Source organism: Fonsecaea pedrosoi (genome assembly GCF_000835455.1).
Source record: "Fonsecaea pedrosoi CBS 271.37 unplaced genomic scaffold supercont1.5, whole genome shotgun sequence".
Classification (NCBI taxonomy): domain Eukaryota; kingdom Fungi; phylum Ascomycota; class Eurotiomycetes; order Chaetothyriales; family Herpotrichiellaceae; genus Fonsecaea; species Fonsecaea pedrosoi.
In genome coordinates, this window is record NW_013550611.1 from 3,688,389 (window position 1) to 3,701,171 (window position 12,783).

At 52.4% G+C, this 12,783-nt stretch overlaps 5 protein-coding genes across 5 annotated transcripts; 3 read left to right on the forward strand and 2 right to left on the reverse strand.

Moving 5' to 3' along the window:
- Nucleotides 1-357: 357 nt before the first annotated feature.
- Z517_08817 (uncharacterized protein) lies at nucleotides 358-1,261 on the reverse strand (the record flags this gene model as incomplete). Its single annotated transcript, XM_013427331.1, has 2 exons — nucleotides 358-789; nucleotides 875-1,261. The coding sequence occupies 2 exons, from the start codon at nucleotides 1,259-1,261 to the stop codon at nucleotides 358-360; spliced, it is 819 nt and encodes a 272-aa protein (XP_013282785.1).
- Nucleotides 1,262-4,094: 2,833 nt separating this feature from the next.
- Z517_08818 (uncharacterized protein) lies at nucleotides 4,095-5,138 on the forward strand (the record flags this gene model as incomplete). Its single annotated transcript, XM_013427332.1, has 1 exon — nucleotides 4,095-5,138. The coding sequence occupies one exon, from the start codon at nucleotides 4,095-4,097 to the stop codon at nucleotides 5,136-5,138; it is 1,044 nt and encodes a 347-aa protein (XP_013282786.1).
- Nucleotides 5,139-7,148: 2,010 nt separating this feature from the next.
- Z517_08819 (uncharacterized protein) lies at nucleotides 7,149-7,925 on the forward strand (the record flags this gene model as incomplete). The annotated part of the gene is made up of 2 exons (XM_013427333.1): nucleotides 7,149-7,547; nucleotides 7,638-7,925. 2 exons carry the CDS (start codon nucleotides 7,149-7,151, stop codon nucleotides 7,923-7,925), a joined length of 687 nt encoding a protein of 228 aa, XP_013282787.1.
- Nucleotides 7,926-8,771: 846 nt separating this feature from the next.
- Z517_08820 (uncharacterized protein) lies at nucleotides 8,772-10,303 on the reverse strand (the record flags this gene model as incomplete). The annotated part of the gene is made up of 5 exons (XM_013427334.1): nucleotides 8,772-8,826; nucleotides 8,980-9,438; nucleotides 9,521-10,051; nucleotides 10,151-10,193; nucleotides 10,264-10,303. 5 exons carry the CDS (start codon nucleotides 10,301-10,303, stop codon nucleotides 8,772-8,774), a joined length of 1,128 nt encoding a protein of 375 aa, XP_013282788.1.
- Nucleotides 10,304-10,964: 661 nt separating this feature from the next.
- Z517_08821 (uncharacterized protein) lies at nucleotides 10,965-12,256 on the forward strand (the record flags this gene model as incomplete). Its single annotated transcript, XM_013427335.1, has 2 exons — nucleotides 10,965-11,270; nucleotides 11,333-12,256. 2 exons carry the CDS (start codon nucleotides 10,965-10,967, stop codon nucleotides 12,254-12,256), a joined length of 1,230 nt encoding a protein of 409 aa, XP_013282789.1.
- Nucleotides 12,257-12,783: the final 527 nt, after the last annotated feature.

Sequence of the window (12,783 nt, forward strand, 5' to 3'; positions counted from 1 at the left end):
AATGCCGCTTTTACAGCCCTGTTTTCTCGTTGGCGGCAACAAAGCCGAGATCGGTCAGGCCTGCGATTTTGTGTCTACATATGAAAATTAAGCGACTTTGAACGACGGAGTATTCCATCTAACCACCACCTTGACCATGCTACCATGCTGCCATGCTGCCAGCCTCAACAGACTTGCGATCTCCCTTTTTTCACTCATCACCGCTCCATGAACCTCGTACTGTCACTGCCAATCCCTCACGTCATGTTTGGAAGAATACTGGATCTTGCCCCACCGCCAGACTGATCACCGATTTCGTCTTGCAGGGTTCGTATGGTTATTACGCCCGGATCGGCCAGTATCTTCCTTGGGTGCTTCTTACGGTTTGATGACATCTTGCTCGCCGGTCATGAACATGATGCTGGCCTTAATCAAGACACACAACACATCAAGCTCAGCCTGGTCCCGTGGAGCATACACTATGAGGAAGGTGTCTCCAATACCCCACATATTCTTCAATCCACCGAACCACCACGGCTGAGTCCTAGCACATCGATGCCGTTGAGCCCAACCCCGTTGGATGAGAATTTTTGCATCCGCTGGTGAGAAGTAAAGGTGCAGTGAAGTGTCTCCGTGGATATGCCCTAATTCGCCGTTGGCGACGGTTGCAATTTGTGGTAGGTTGTCTGACTCCGCAAGTATGCTCGGATGCACAAAGAGTGCATAATGGTGTTTCTCGACAACCGAAACTCGTTGTTGCAGCAGGTTGGGATTTTGTTGGACAAACGACGAGAACATGTCAAGTACACGCTGGCCAAAGGTTAGCTTGGAGCCTCGACAGCATTACATCATGGCAGTCTACCACATGGACTGCAAATACTGGAGGTTCGCTCACCGAGTTCATCTCTTGATTGGGACACTGACTAAATTGCCTCTGAGGCGCGATGCCCAATATGACTGGCCGTTCCCCTCTTCGAGCCGGCAGCGCCATGATCTCCTTGTGAGCACCATGGTCCGGATAGTCTCCAGTCCACATGGTGTCCCGAACGGCGAGAGTGAACGGCCTGACCAGAATGTGGACTTTGAACCAGCCAAAGATGTCATGAGAGGGACCGCCAACTCCCAGGGATTTGAAGAAGCGATAGTCTTGTATGCACCACCAGAGGAAACTGGCCAACGAAAAAGCGACCGCGAGGTAAGGGAGTACCGGACTCACCCTCTGAAGGGCAAGGGCAGTTGGGGGATGAGGGTCGGTAACATTGGGAAGAGTATAAACATCCATGGCTGGGAATATCGGAGAGGGTGAAAGAGTTGGGAATGAAAGGAGGGAGAAAGCAATGGTCCTCGACAGGCAGTTTTATGTGCGAGAAGCGAGAGGTAGTGGGCGGTGTGACTATGGTCGACTCGAGGGATAGTCGAACGCCGACGGGTTCAGATTTCCTGGCTGCGTTGTTGAAATGCATGTGAGATCTCGAAAAGAGAAGGAGGTTGCACGTTGTTTTCGGGCACATAGCACGTATCGGAAGACCTACCGCCAAACTAAAAAACCAACGGACGGTCAGTCTCACACAGTAGCAGGAGGAATTAAAGCGCAGTCCATTGGCAGAAGAGCCAGAGGAATGACGAGGCATCATGCTCTGATGTAGCAGGACCAGATTGTGGACCCTCATTTGTCTCTCGGGGGGATTGACTGATGCCCAGTGACGCAGGGCAGCCTCAGAATATGCGTGAGGTCACTTGGACACTGCACAATTTCTCGTATCGTCCTCCTCTTTCGAGACGTGCAGCTATCCATCAGCCCGCTTCTTTAGTTCGACTTCTCCGCAACGCGTGGGAGTGTAGGTCCTGGCCTGGCTTTCTCGAGGAATAGGCTATGAGAGATGGTGGGATAGCCGACGGTCTGTTTGGTAGGGGGATTGTGCCTGGGACTGGGGGAGAAGAAGCTTCTATTCCTCTTCAGATCGAGAAAACAAACAGGTTCAGGGTTTCCCTTGAGATTTTTTGAGAAGAATGGTAGGGGACGTGGGGGGAAAGCCAACTCGAGCGTGGTGGGAGCGTGGGTTGTTCAAAGATGCAGGCCTGGAGTAACTTAGTTAGCTGCACCATGTCCGGAAAAACCGGGACTTGCCTCGCCAGCCAGGCACCACCCACGGCACAACCAACCAAGCAGAACCCAGGCACCACCAGCACCACAGGATATGCTGAGCTCAACGCAGGACTCTCCGCAGCTAAAAAGTCACGCGGGATGTTGACCTCAAGCACCTGAGGCACCGAAACGACGCCGCGCCATGACATCAGCCGGGGATGGTTAGTAGCCCTGGACCTCCTCTTCTCGCTGTGTTTTCCTCCGAGTTCATTGCCTGTGTGCCTGTCCCTGTCAACTCCACGACGCGAATGTGCTGGAGATGGAGCTGGAGCTGCGTGATTTTTGTGTGGTTCGCGTGCAAGACAGGCGGGAGGAACTTCCAGGCACCAAAGACAGTTTGTGAGACCTTGGTGAGGTGTTCTTGCCACTAGGATCGACGGAGCGTGCTCACGCGACGTGCAAAAAGGCTGACCGTATGACTACTGGTAGATTAAAATCGGAACACCATGAGGAAGAACTGCCCGTCTGCGGCCGCGCCCTGCGGTGAATCGATTGTCTGGGATGTGATCCAACGGGGCTCGGTAGCGGATTCAACGATCCGAGTCCGGGGTAAATTGGCTCAAAACGAAGTCATGGTCAGAAACAGGCTGTGGCGATCGTTTACAAGTACTGGAGTAGACAGGACAAAAGGACAAAGACAGTGGCAGAATTTAGGCGAAGGACTTTGGTGTTGCGGTGGTGCTGGAGGGTGGCATTGGTGAGGCTGAAAAATACATTCTGGGTAAGAATCGCACATTGATGAGAAGAGGGCATCGTTTCAACAAAACAGATGGGATTTCCTCTTAGCTGGAAGGTCATCATTTATAATGGTAATCTTCTGTTGTTGGACGCAATGGTGTCCGTATCCTCATTTTAGCATCAATTGCTCCCAATGTTAGAGGCACCGCCATCGATATGAGTACTTTGGTAAGATCTGGGAGTGCGTGTGTCCGTGTCATTTCTCCTAAAATTGGATGAATTGATTCTGTCCAAGTTGCAACATCATGGTGCGCACTTTTTGCCCGAGCCATGACAAACTTGGTAGACATTGGTGATGGTGAGAAACGCTTCTAGTTTCAACTTTCAGCAGCTCACATGTCGCATCGTATCGGCAAAACTATTTTTCCGCAACCGCATGTCTAGGCTCAGAGAAATCATCCCACCTGCGACGCCTGCGCTTCTGCCTCTCCTTTTCCCTCTACCTAGAAAAATCTTTTTCCCAAGGCCTGGACTCCAATCTCTACTACTGGTAGTTCTCCGAAGAAACTCCCCTTGAATGCCCGAGAAGTCAAGCAACTACCCAAAGTCCACTTGAACCCTGATTGATATAATTTCACGCACCACAACACCAACCAACACACCCACAATCTGCGTCATCCACCTCGATTTCTTCATCTCTATTGCCCGCCAGAGCCGAGCCTAAACCAGACTAACGGATTCGCACCCACCACCGACCAAACTGCGCCTGTTCAAAGGAGCGCATTCTCCCCCCTCCCCTGCGCCCAGGCCACCACCCAATCCACCAACTGCGGCGACTGGACTTGTCATATGGTGTGCTTTCCAATACAAAGTTGTTTTCGCCTTCATCCTTCCATCCCCTGCCTTGCCGATCCACGCTATTACATACACTCGGAGCTGGTGACGAACGTCGAGAGATCTGCCCTCGCGCTTCCCAAAGCACAGAAACTCCAGCTTTCCCCCCCCCTTTCGCCATCCAAATAATCAGTGAATAGATCCATCGGGAAATTTCACACAATTCTTCAGCCTCCTCGATCAATCCAAGTCCTTCACCGTGGCGTCCTCAAGCCTTCAGACTTGGTCTTCTGATCTCGTACGAAATCTCAACAGCCTCGCCCAACCGATCCTTCGACACTTGCCGGCCGATTTTCACAACAACGTCAATCTTCTCCTGACAGAGTACTCCACCGCGTCCTACACGACCCTTGCTGCCCTCATCCTCTCCTTCGTCTATCTTGTTGCCCGCTATCTCATGAGTAGCTACGGTAGCTACGTCGCCTACGGTGGTCGTAGTGGGGGTTCGCCTTACACCAGCAACATCGTCGATCCCTACACTCGCAACCTGTCTAATCACTTTGAGTACATTGACGCCGATCATGGCATGCTTCAAGAGCCGCATCGTCACTCTGTGTCCAGACTACATGAGGTGCCGATAGAAGACCCTGATGCTCCGGATGTCATCCTTGTGCGATACATGGCCTCTCTGTTTCCTGTCGAATTCCCTCCATATTCCATCAGTGAAGAGACTGCCTATGTCGGCCAACTTCGAGAAGCCGTCGCCCGGTACTTGCAGACGGATCCCAGAAGAGTGCGACTGGTGTACAAGAAGCGCGACCTAAAGCACGATGGGTGGCCGTTGCGAAAATATAACATGAAGCAAAACAGCGAGGTGGCAGCCATCAAGACCGAGGCGATACTGGACTACAGCGATAGAGATAGTCACTCGTCGGGCGGTGAGGACGTTCCTGAGCAAAATCCTCGGCGCCGACCCCGTGCTGCGTCTTCGGTCAGACATCGTAGCGACGAAAATCTGCCACAGCAGAGACCTTCGGCATCGTCCAGTTTTCTTCATCCCAACGGGCACGTTTCTTCCGGGACCACGTCCGAACGACAGTCTCGCACCAATCTAAGACCAGAGCCTGATGATCGGCCCGTGCGACGCGAGCCGTCTCGCACCCGGGGAACGTCACCTCGACCGTCGTCCACCCCGACACCTATTCCCACCTCACTGCCTGCGGCGGACCCGAACAGTCCATTGGGAAAGTTACAGGCCCTTTCGGATAACTACCACGAGCAATGGCTTCCACTCTGCCGCAAGTTCATCTCCAACCCCCCTTCTTCGGCCCAAGATCGGGAGAAAGAACACCGCAAGTTGAGTGAGAGCGTCATGACGCATATTATCCTGAAAGCGGACGCAATTGACGTGGATTCTACGGAAGCACGTGGGTTCCGAAAAGGTCTTTTGAACGAGATTCAGGAGACGATGAAGAAGATAGATGCGGTAGCCAAGGCTTGAGGACGAGGGCGTTTGTTTAGGTTCAGTTTGCATTGCTCCGGCGCAGGGTATGCACTTGTCAGTGCTGGTTGGATGAGTCTTTCGCTGATACTCTGTACGAGTGAGCATCGCGTGTTTCATATGCGGCGTGGATTAGGTGTCTCTGGCGACTTTTGCATGGAAGGTTTGCGACTAAGAGCAATGATGTGAACGATAGAGATGGGTTATCGGGCGACGACGGAGCATTGCATGGGAAAGCATTACACAGCAGCAAGACGAGATGCGTGGACATCCGAGCGACTGGCATTAGCACATAATAATTGGATTCGTTAACCACATTTTGTTGAAGGCGGTTCTGAGCATGCGTGATAAAGATCAAGCCCAAGCAGCCGGCCGAGCCGGTGTCGAGACTCGAGAGGAGCTAACGATGCAGATATGCAATGCAGCCACAGGAACGAGACTGGACCAATTCCTATTTTGTTGTTGACTGTTGTAAGGCCGTATGTGAAGAAATTATAACAGTATTGACCATCAATGTGTCTTGTATGGAGCCATGTCGATCATGTCGATCCTGTTGGAAAGAGTTTGATTTGAATGCAAAGACGAGACAAGCAAACATGCAAACATGCAGACGGGGCACAGGGCTTGTGGGCTCATCTAATTCATCGCCTAGGTATTATCTCCCCGTCTATCTATGTACCGCGTTAGGGTGTATCGCACATGGCGTTTCCTCTTCGCTGGACTTTCAAGTGAGCAATGTTTCCTAGTCGTGGACTTATCTACCTATCCGTCTATCTGTCGCAAGGCTGCCTACTTCTCGGCCCCTGATCCCGATTCCGGAGCAATCACTACATGTCTCCTTGTCCGAGTACCATGCTCCATGAAATTGGCGGTATGGCTGGCTGGAATGGCTGGCTAGTCCCCTTCTCTAACGAAACCTTGGAGAGTGTCGGCTTTGGAAGAAATACCTCCATTGAGTCGCCGAGTTGGACACGATATTAGGGGTACGGTAGGGATATCCAATTTCGATGGATATACATGGTCATTACCATACTTGGCAGTCCTTGAAAGTATATTATACCGACTACTTGCCATATAGTGGATTTCTCGGAACTCGGAGCTCGGGACATGCAGAAACTTGTACTCCGCGACCGCAAAACATTGCTGCAACTCCGTACTCCGTAGGTAGCCAGAGGTACTTTAAGTCTACCTGCAGCCAGCCTCGCGACAATGTCCCAACCTTCTCCGGCAAAGAGCCTTCACCTTAGCCTGACTTTTTACTTTGACTTGGCTGGGAAGTCTGGTGCACATTACATTGACCCTCGACACGGCACAGGTATCTCTTACACGTGACGCGCCGTATCATCGTGTCATGCATACAGCGGGCGCGCAGATCCCCAAAAAGCCAATAAAACATACTCAAAATTTGCCCGTCCTGAATTCAACCCAGATCTTCCAAGAGTGGGTTTTTCTAGTTGTCAGATGCCGATTAAAAGGGAATCTTGCTCGTGGAGGGATCTGCTCCTTGCTGGGAAGATCTTCATCATCCATGATTACATTGTCCGAAACAGCACATTCACGCAAGCCACTCGAGAGTTTTCTCACCTTCCCACTTCCCACCTCCCCCAAAACACGCGTCGCTTGGATCAGGACATCCGACGATGCAGGAAGTAAGTAGGTAGGTAGGTAGGTAGGTAGGTAGGTAGGTAGGTAGGTAGGTAGGTTGGCTGGTTGGTTGGTTGGTTGGAGGAAAGAAGCACGACGCGTTTTGCCCGCTGCTCCGCTCGTTATACTCTTACTCGTTCCCGTACCTGTGAGTGCGAGTGAGTGAGAGAGAGGGAACAAAAGTGTTTATATCAGGGCTGTGTCGTCTGTTTTTTGCGAGTGGTCCCTTTTTCCTCTTCCCTTGTCCCAGTCTCTCCTTTATTCCCCAGTCATCCCGGAACAACTTCCCATCCATTCATTTACATTTCTTCACTCCAATCTCTTGAGCTAGGACAACGCCATCTTCAATATCGCCTTGCAGTCATCATGCGCTTCACAGACATTGCCGTCCTCTCCCTCGCCGCCACCGTCCTCGGACAGGGCCCAGGACAAGGTGGCCGTGGCGACGGTCCCAACGGCGTCGGTCGTCCAGGCCCAGGACCTGAACAAGGACCAGGAGGAGAAGGACCACGACACCACCCCCGCGCCAACCGGCCGAGATTTGTCCCCGGCCGGGGCAGGAACACGCAAGGAAACCCGCCATTGAACTCGGGCACGGCGGGCGGCCACTGCCTGAATGACGCCGACGTCGACGTCCTGGTCAAGGGATACACCTACCTTCTGCAGTACCCCGGCGGTGACGACTTCAATGCCACAGCCAACGCGATCCTGTCGGACAAGTTTGAGGTGTGGAGCGACTCGATCAACACGCTGGGGCAGCGCGATGTAAGTTCCCAATTTCTTCTTTCACCCTTTCCTTGATATCATATCAAGACCCATCATTGACCACTTGTCTTCCTCTGTGTGCGAATACAGTTCAGCTCAGCCGCCTACCCGTCCCTCGAGGCCTTTATCGCCTCGCAGTCGGTGACGCCACCCTTGCCGACCGTCGAGACCCTGTCGACCGCCTACACGTGCGACCAGATATTCTGGCGCTGGAACGCCTACGGCATCGGCAGCGACTACATGCGCGTCCACGGCTTTATCGAGTTCGACGTCGACGTCTCAAAGGTCCAGATCGACACCGTCTACTCCGAGTTCAACACGGCCGCCTTCTGGGTCGACCTTGGGAACCCGGAGTGTCAGCTCTCGGCTCGCAAATAGGGCCCAGCCTCAAGCTCAGTCAAGCTCGGGTTATAGAGAGAACAAGGAAAAAGGAAGCAAGCAAGGCGCAGTTGGGGTTTGGGGTTTTTGGCTTGGGTTTTGGGGAGAAGGAACAGTGGTAATTTCAATTTTCATCTTTCAATTTCACAAATGCCATTTCGGCGTGGGGTTTTAGGAATGGCAATGGGCTGGACAGACGGGACAGACAAACGGACAGACGAATACTATAACGAGTACGAAACCAATACCACCCGGCAGTTGAGAGGCGGTGTTGCAGAGAAACCTAATTTTTCAACGCTCTTTTATTTTTCTGAGAAATTCTACAATAATTTAATCAACTCGACCGCTTTGTTTCGGTCCCGCATCCACGGCGCTCCTGGGACAAGGAATCTTCCTCGATTACTCGCTCACTCGCACAAGGGACGATGCGAGTAAGAACACCAACAAAGTGGTCGAGTGACTGTGATGGAGAGATTGGAGGACGTCGGAGGGCAGTATTATAATCATGATCATGATGACGATTATCACGACGGCGGCGGCGTTGTCGGTGGTGGTTATCATCTTTCAACTTTCTCACCCGTTGCAATGTTTGCGTTGAATCCGATCGACCGACAGATCGATAGATCAATAGTCAGACGATTGCATGGACACAATTTCAAGATTCTTCCTGCATATCGGATGTATTCTTTTATTCGTCTTGAACAGTGTCATTGGACAAGTCGACATTCATTCCTCATTCACATCTTCCTTCTCTTCGCAATCCTCCTTTTACATATGTCCCCCCTCTCCAAGACGTAACAGTGACACTGACAGTGATAGTAACAGCAACATCATGGTCCTGCGGAATCACATCTCGGACAATAATTTGGTCAAAAAGTCCCGTCTGACAACAGCGCCGAATCTGTAGCAGTGAGAAAGGTCAGCAGTGAGAACACCATGTCATAGATACAGATAGGATCATAAGTAGGCGGAATGACGACTGGAGCTGAGAGTGGATCGGACCAGTCCTCCAAACGGTATACATTCGACGGACGCGAACAGATGGCTTACGTACCCGTAACACTTGACGTGGGCCACCAACCTCTCAGCCATTTGGTTCAAGCCCTGCACCATCAACGACGAAAACCCCGGCGACTGCTGCACACAGTGCCATACTTGGATTGGCGTTAGTTCCGAGGCCTGGTCGATGGGTAAGTCGTCCGAGATGTTAAGCAGTCGCTCGAGGGTCGCTTTTGGGGCGGGCCACGTAAGAGCGGTAGACGAGGAAGGAGAGGGAGTCGAAGTTGGGGGTGAGAGTGGTGAGGCGTATTTGTTGATATTTGTATATGATGTCGATTTGGGTGGTGATAAAAAGGATGACGAGGCTGGCGATGAGGATGATGGAGACGGATAACAGCACAGAAGTGCCGCCGACGCTGTATGGACATGGCCATGGAGAGGACTGCTCGAGGTGGTATCGCCGTTGTCCTCGTCCTCGTTCTGGCGGAGGTGTGGGAGACATGGCGATTCAAGTCTGTAGGTTTGAGTTTCATCTCTTCAGTGCCGTACATATGCAGGGCGTGAAGGGGAGGATATGATAATCTGTTATAACATACTTGAGCACAAACTCCATGGCAACAACCACAGCGTCGAGGTGGGCCACAAGGACTGTCGTCGCGCTTCTATCTCGTCCCAGTGAGGCTGAATTTTTTCCAGCACTGGGCGGCAGGAAGCCAAATTCTTGCTTCTGCTGGACATGCATCTGGACAGGCTGGCCATTCTCCGTCTCGATCCAGACCAGAGTGCTCGAGGAGCTGCTGCTGACAGACGCACCCGCTCCGCTCTCCATCCAGCCATTGGGCGACGAGAGATAAGCTGGCCGAGCTGAGTTGCCCATCTCAGATGCGAAGTTGAATCCTCCAAGTCCAGTCGCATAGCCGCCTCTATTCGCATAGGCGTGTTCAGTATGAGTCAAGGAAGCCGACTTGTGCAACTCGGCCTCGCATTGCGCAAGTTTGCTGTTGGCCGCCGCCAGATCTCGCTCGAGTCGGTCGACTTCAGCTTGCAGCCTCGCTTCGTTGGCTTGTAAGCGCCTAACGGACTTTTCCAAAACCCGAAGGTATTGGTCTCGTCGTTCGCGAAAGGTCCTGGTCAGTTGGATATACCGTGTTAGTCAATCCCACCTCGTGGGCAGCGAAGATCTCCAGATCGCAGCCGTCCGATTCGCCTGACGCGACAGTACTAACCTCTGGGCCTTGCGCAATTGTTCACGTCTGTTCGCAACCTTGTCTGGATAGGATCTGAGTCAGGACATGGTTTTCTTGGAGACGAGTGCGAGGTACGGTCTGCAGGTACATACCCTCCACGGACCTAAAAAGTGGTCGGAATATGTCCGACATGGCTGCATCTCAAAGCAGACACAGATGTCGTCCTCGTTGATAGAAGAGTTGGACGCGCATGATAACGAGAATACAGGAACGAGGTGAAGTCATTGAGACCATCAAAAACAACGTCCGAGTCGAGAAACATCCACAGTTGCAACGGCGGCTGACTGCCGTTTCGCTTGTGTCTCAGGCCCCGCGGCGATGGGCCCCTGGATTTGACGCCTCGTGAGTGGAGCCTCATTCGCTTTCACTCTTCGCCTCTCGCGGACCCTCGATGGATAATCATTTTCTTCCTGTTTGGGATTAGCCCAATTTGCTGCTGCCGACGCCATTCTCGGTCTTGTCCCAAGAAGGAAATAAAATATTGTATAATCCACGACGAGAGACACAAACCCCGAGGGGAGAGATTCACAGCCGTTGTATCGACTGACACGTTTTCCCTTCCCGTGGAGATTACACAGGAGTACAGGTGCCGAATAATGTGTCTCTGAGAGGTTCGAGGAGTGTTGTCGCGGAGATTTTTAGCCATGCCACGAAGTATAAAGTCGGCAGCAGATGCGCCTGAACGGAGAGAAAAGACAATTCAGCTTCCCACAAGACAATACTGCCAACCTGAATTCACTTCATCTTTTCATAGGAGCCTAACGCTGGACGTTGACAATCTGAAGCGACAAATATGTTGAACAATCTCCTTTCATCCTCGCTGCTTCTGGCGGCATCCATTGGCTCCGTCTGGTCCGCGCCATCACCGCACCCTGGCAAATGGGGGAACCCTCACCCAAAAGGGGCTCGCGCGATATATTTTATCACCAATGATGCCAGCAACTCTGTCGCAGCAGTGCCCGTTGCCGCCAATGGCATGCTCTCCCAAGGTTCCCTGACTCCGACTGGAGGAGAGGGATCAAATAGCGTCACTGCAGACAATGAGCCGGCAGCTCCTGACGCTTTGATATCGCAGTCCGCTTTGACAATTGCTGGAAACGTATGTGAACCCTTTTCAGCATTGAAAATGAGGACATATGAAATGGCTGACGAGATGAACAGAATATCTTCGCCGTCAATGCTGGAAGCAATACCTTGTCAATGCTGTCGATTGACTCACGCGACCCGACGAAGCTCACCGTAGTCGGTGCTCCCGTCAGTCTCCCCGGTCAATTTCCCAATACTGTCGCAGCGTCAGCCCGCAATCGACTTGTCTGTGTTGGGACCACCGGCGAGGTCAATGGTGTTTCCTGTTCGTCCTTCTCGAGACAAGGTCTCGGTGCGATGGACAGCTTGCGCTCCTTTGACCTGGTCCAGACAACTCCTCCTGTTGGTCCGACGAACACAGTGTCCCAAGTCTTCTTCTCAGAGGACGAGTCTCGACTGTTCACGACGGTCAAGGGTGATCCGCCCAACAACAACACGGGGTTCTTCTCAGTCTTCCCCGTGCAAGGAGGAAATTGGCATATGAGAGCAAGTCTTTCGATGACGGATACACGCAGCTCCCCGGCAGGAACAGCCGTTCTGTTCGGCTCGGAAGTCATTCGTGGCACGTCAAATGTCTTTGTGACTGACGCGTCTTTTGGCGCTGCTGTTGTGTCCGTGGACCCGGCGAGTGGCACGGCGTCAACTGTGGCAAAGCAAGCGGTGGATGGTCAAGCTGCCACCTGCTGGGCGGCCATCTCTCCCAAGACTGGGACTGCATTCGTCGCGGACGTGGGCGTCAATCGTCTTGTGGAAATGAGCTTGACAGACGCTAGCATCATTTCGACTCTGGACCTATCAGCAAACGGGGACCCGGGACTCATCGACTTGAAAGCGGCAGGCAACTTCATCTATGCTCTGTCTCCAGGCAATGGAACTACGCCTGCCGCAGTGACTGTGGTGGATGTCTCTGGAGGGCCGGGTTCGGCTAAGCAGGTTCAACATTTCCAGTTGGACTCCATGGGCGTCGACAAGAACGCGCAGGGTATGGCTGTTTTCTAAGCCGGACTGTTCTGAGAGACTGATGCTGGAGTGGCAGTGGGGCAGTGTCTGGTACACGGTTCCCATATGGAGGAATTTATCTTCTTTGTTACTATTCTTGACCCATTTGGAGAAAGTTTAGAGGATCTGAGGCGCATTCGAAGCGCGGAACCGAAGTGGTGGGAATAGGAACATGGTCCGAGCTGTAACCACGCTTTACCTTGACAGAGCCTTGTGTGCATGTACATTCCAGGCCATTTGACCCCAGACTTTTCTTGTCGCTTTCGCACCGATACATCCCCGCAATCCCGTGGGAATTGATGAATGCCCAGCAATCTCTCGGCCGCGACGTTACAGACCTCGGTCCTGGGGCAAATGGTTGTCTAGACGAGGAGACTAGGAGCAAATTGTGGGGTTAGTGGCTTTGTTGTAAATCCCCCGCATTGCTGGATTGTGGGAAAAGGAGGGCGATGATGGACGAGAGATATGGGATTCTTTGTTGTGGGGAGATCGGGAGTCGCGCTCCAAGGTCTAGATTGCTAGATTGA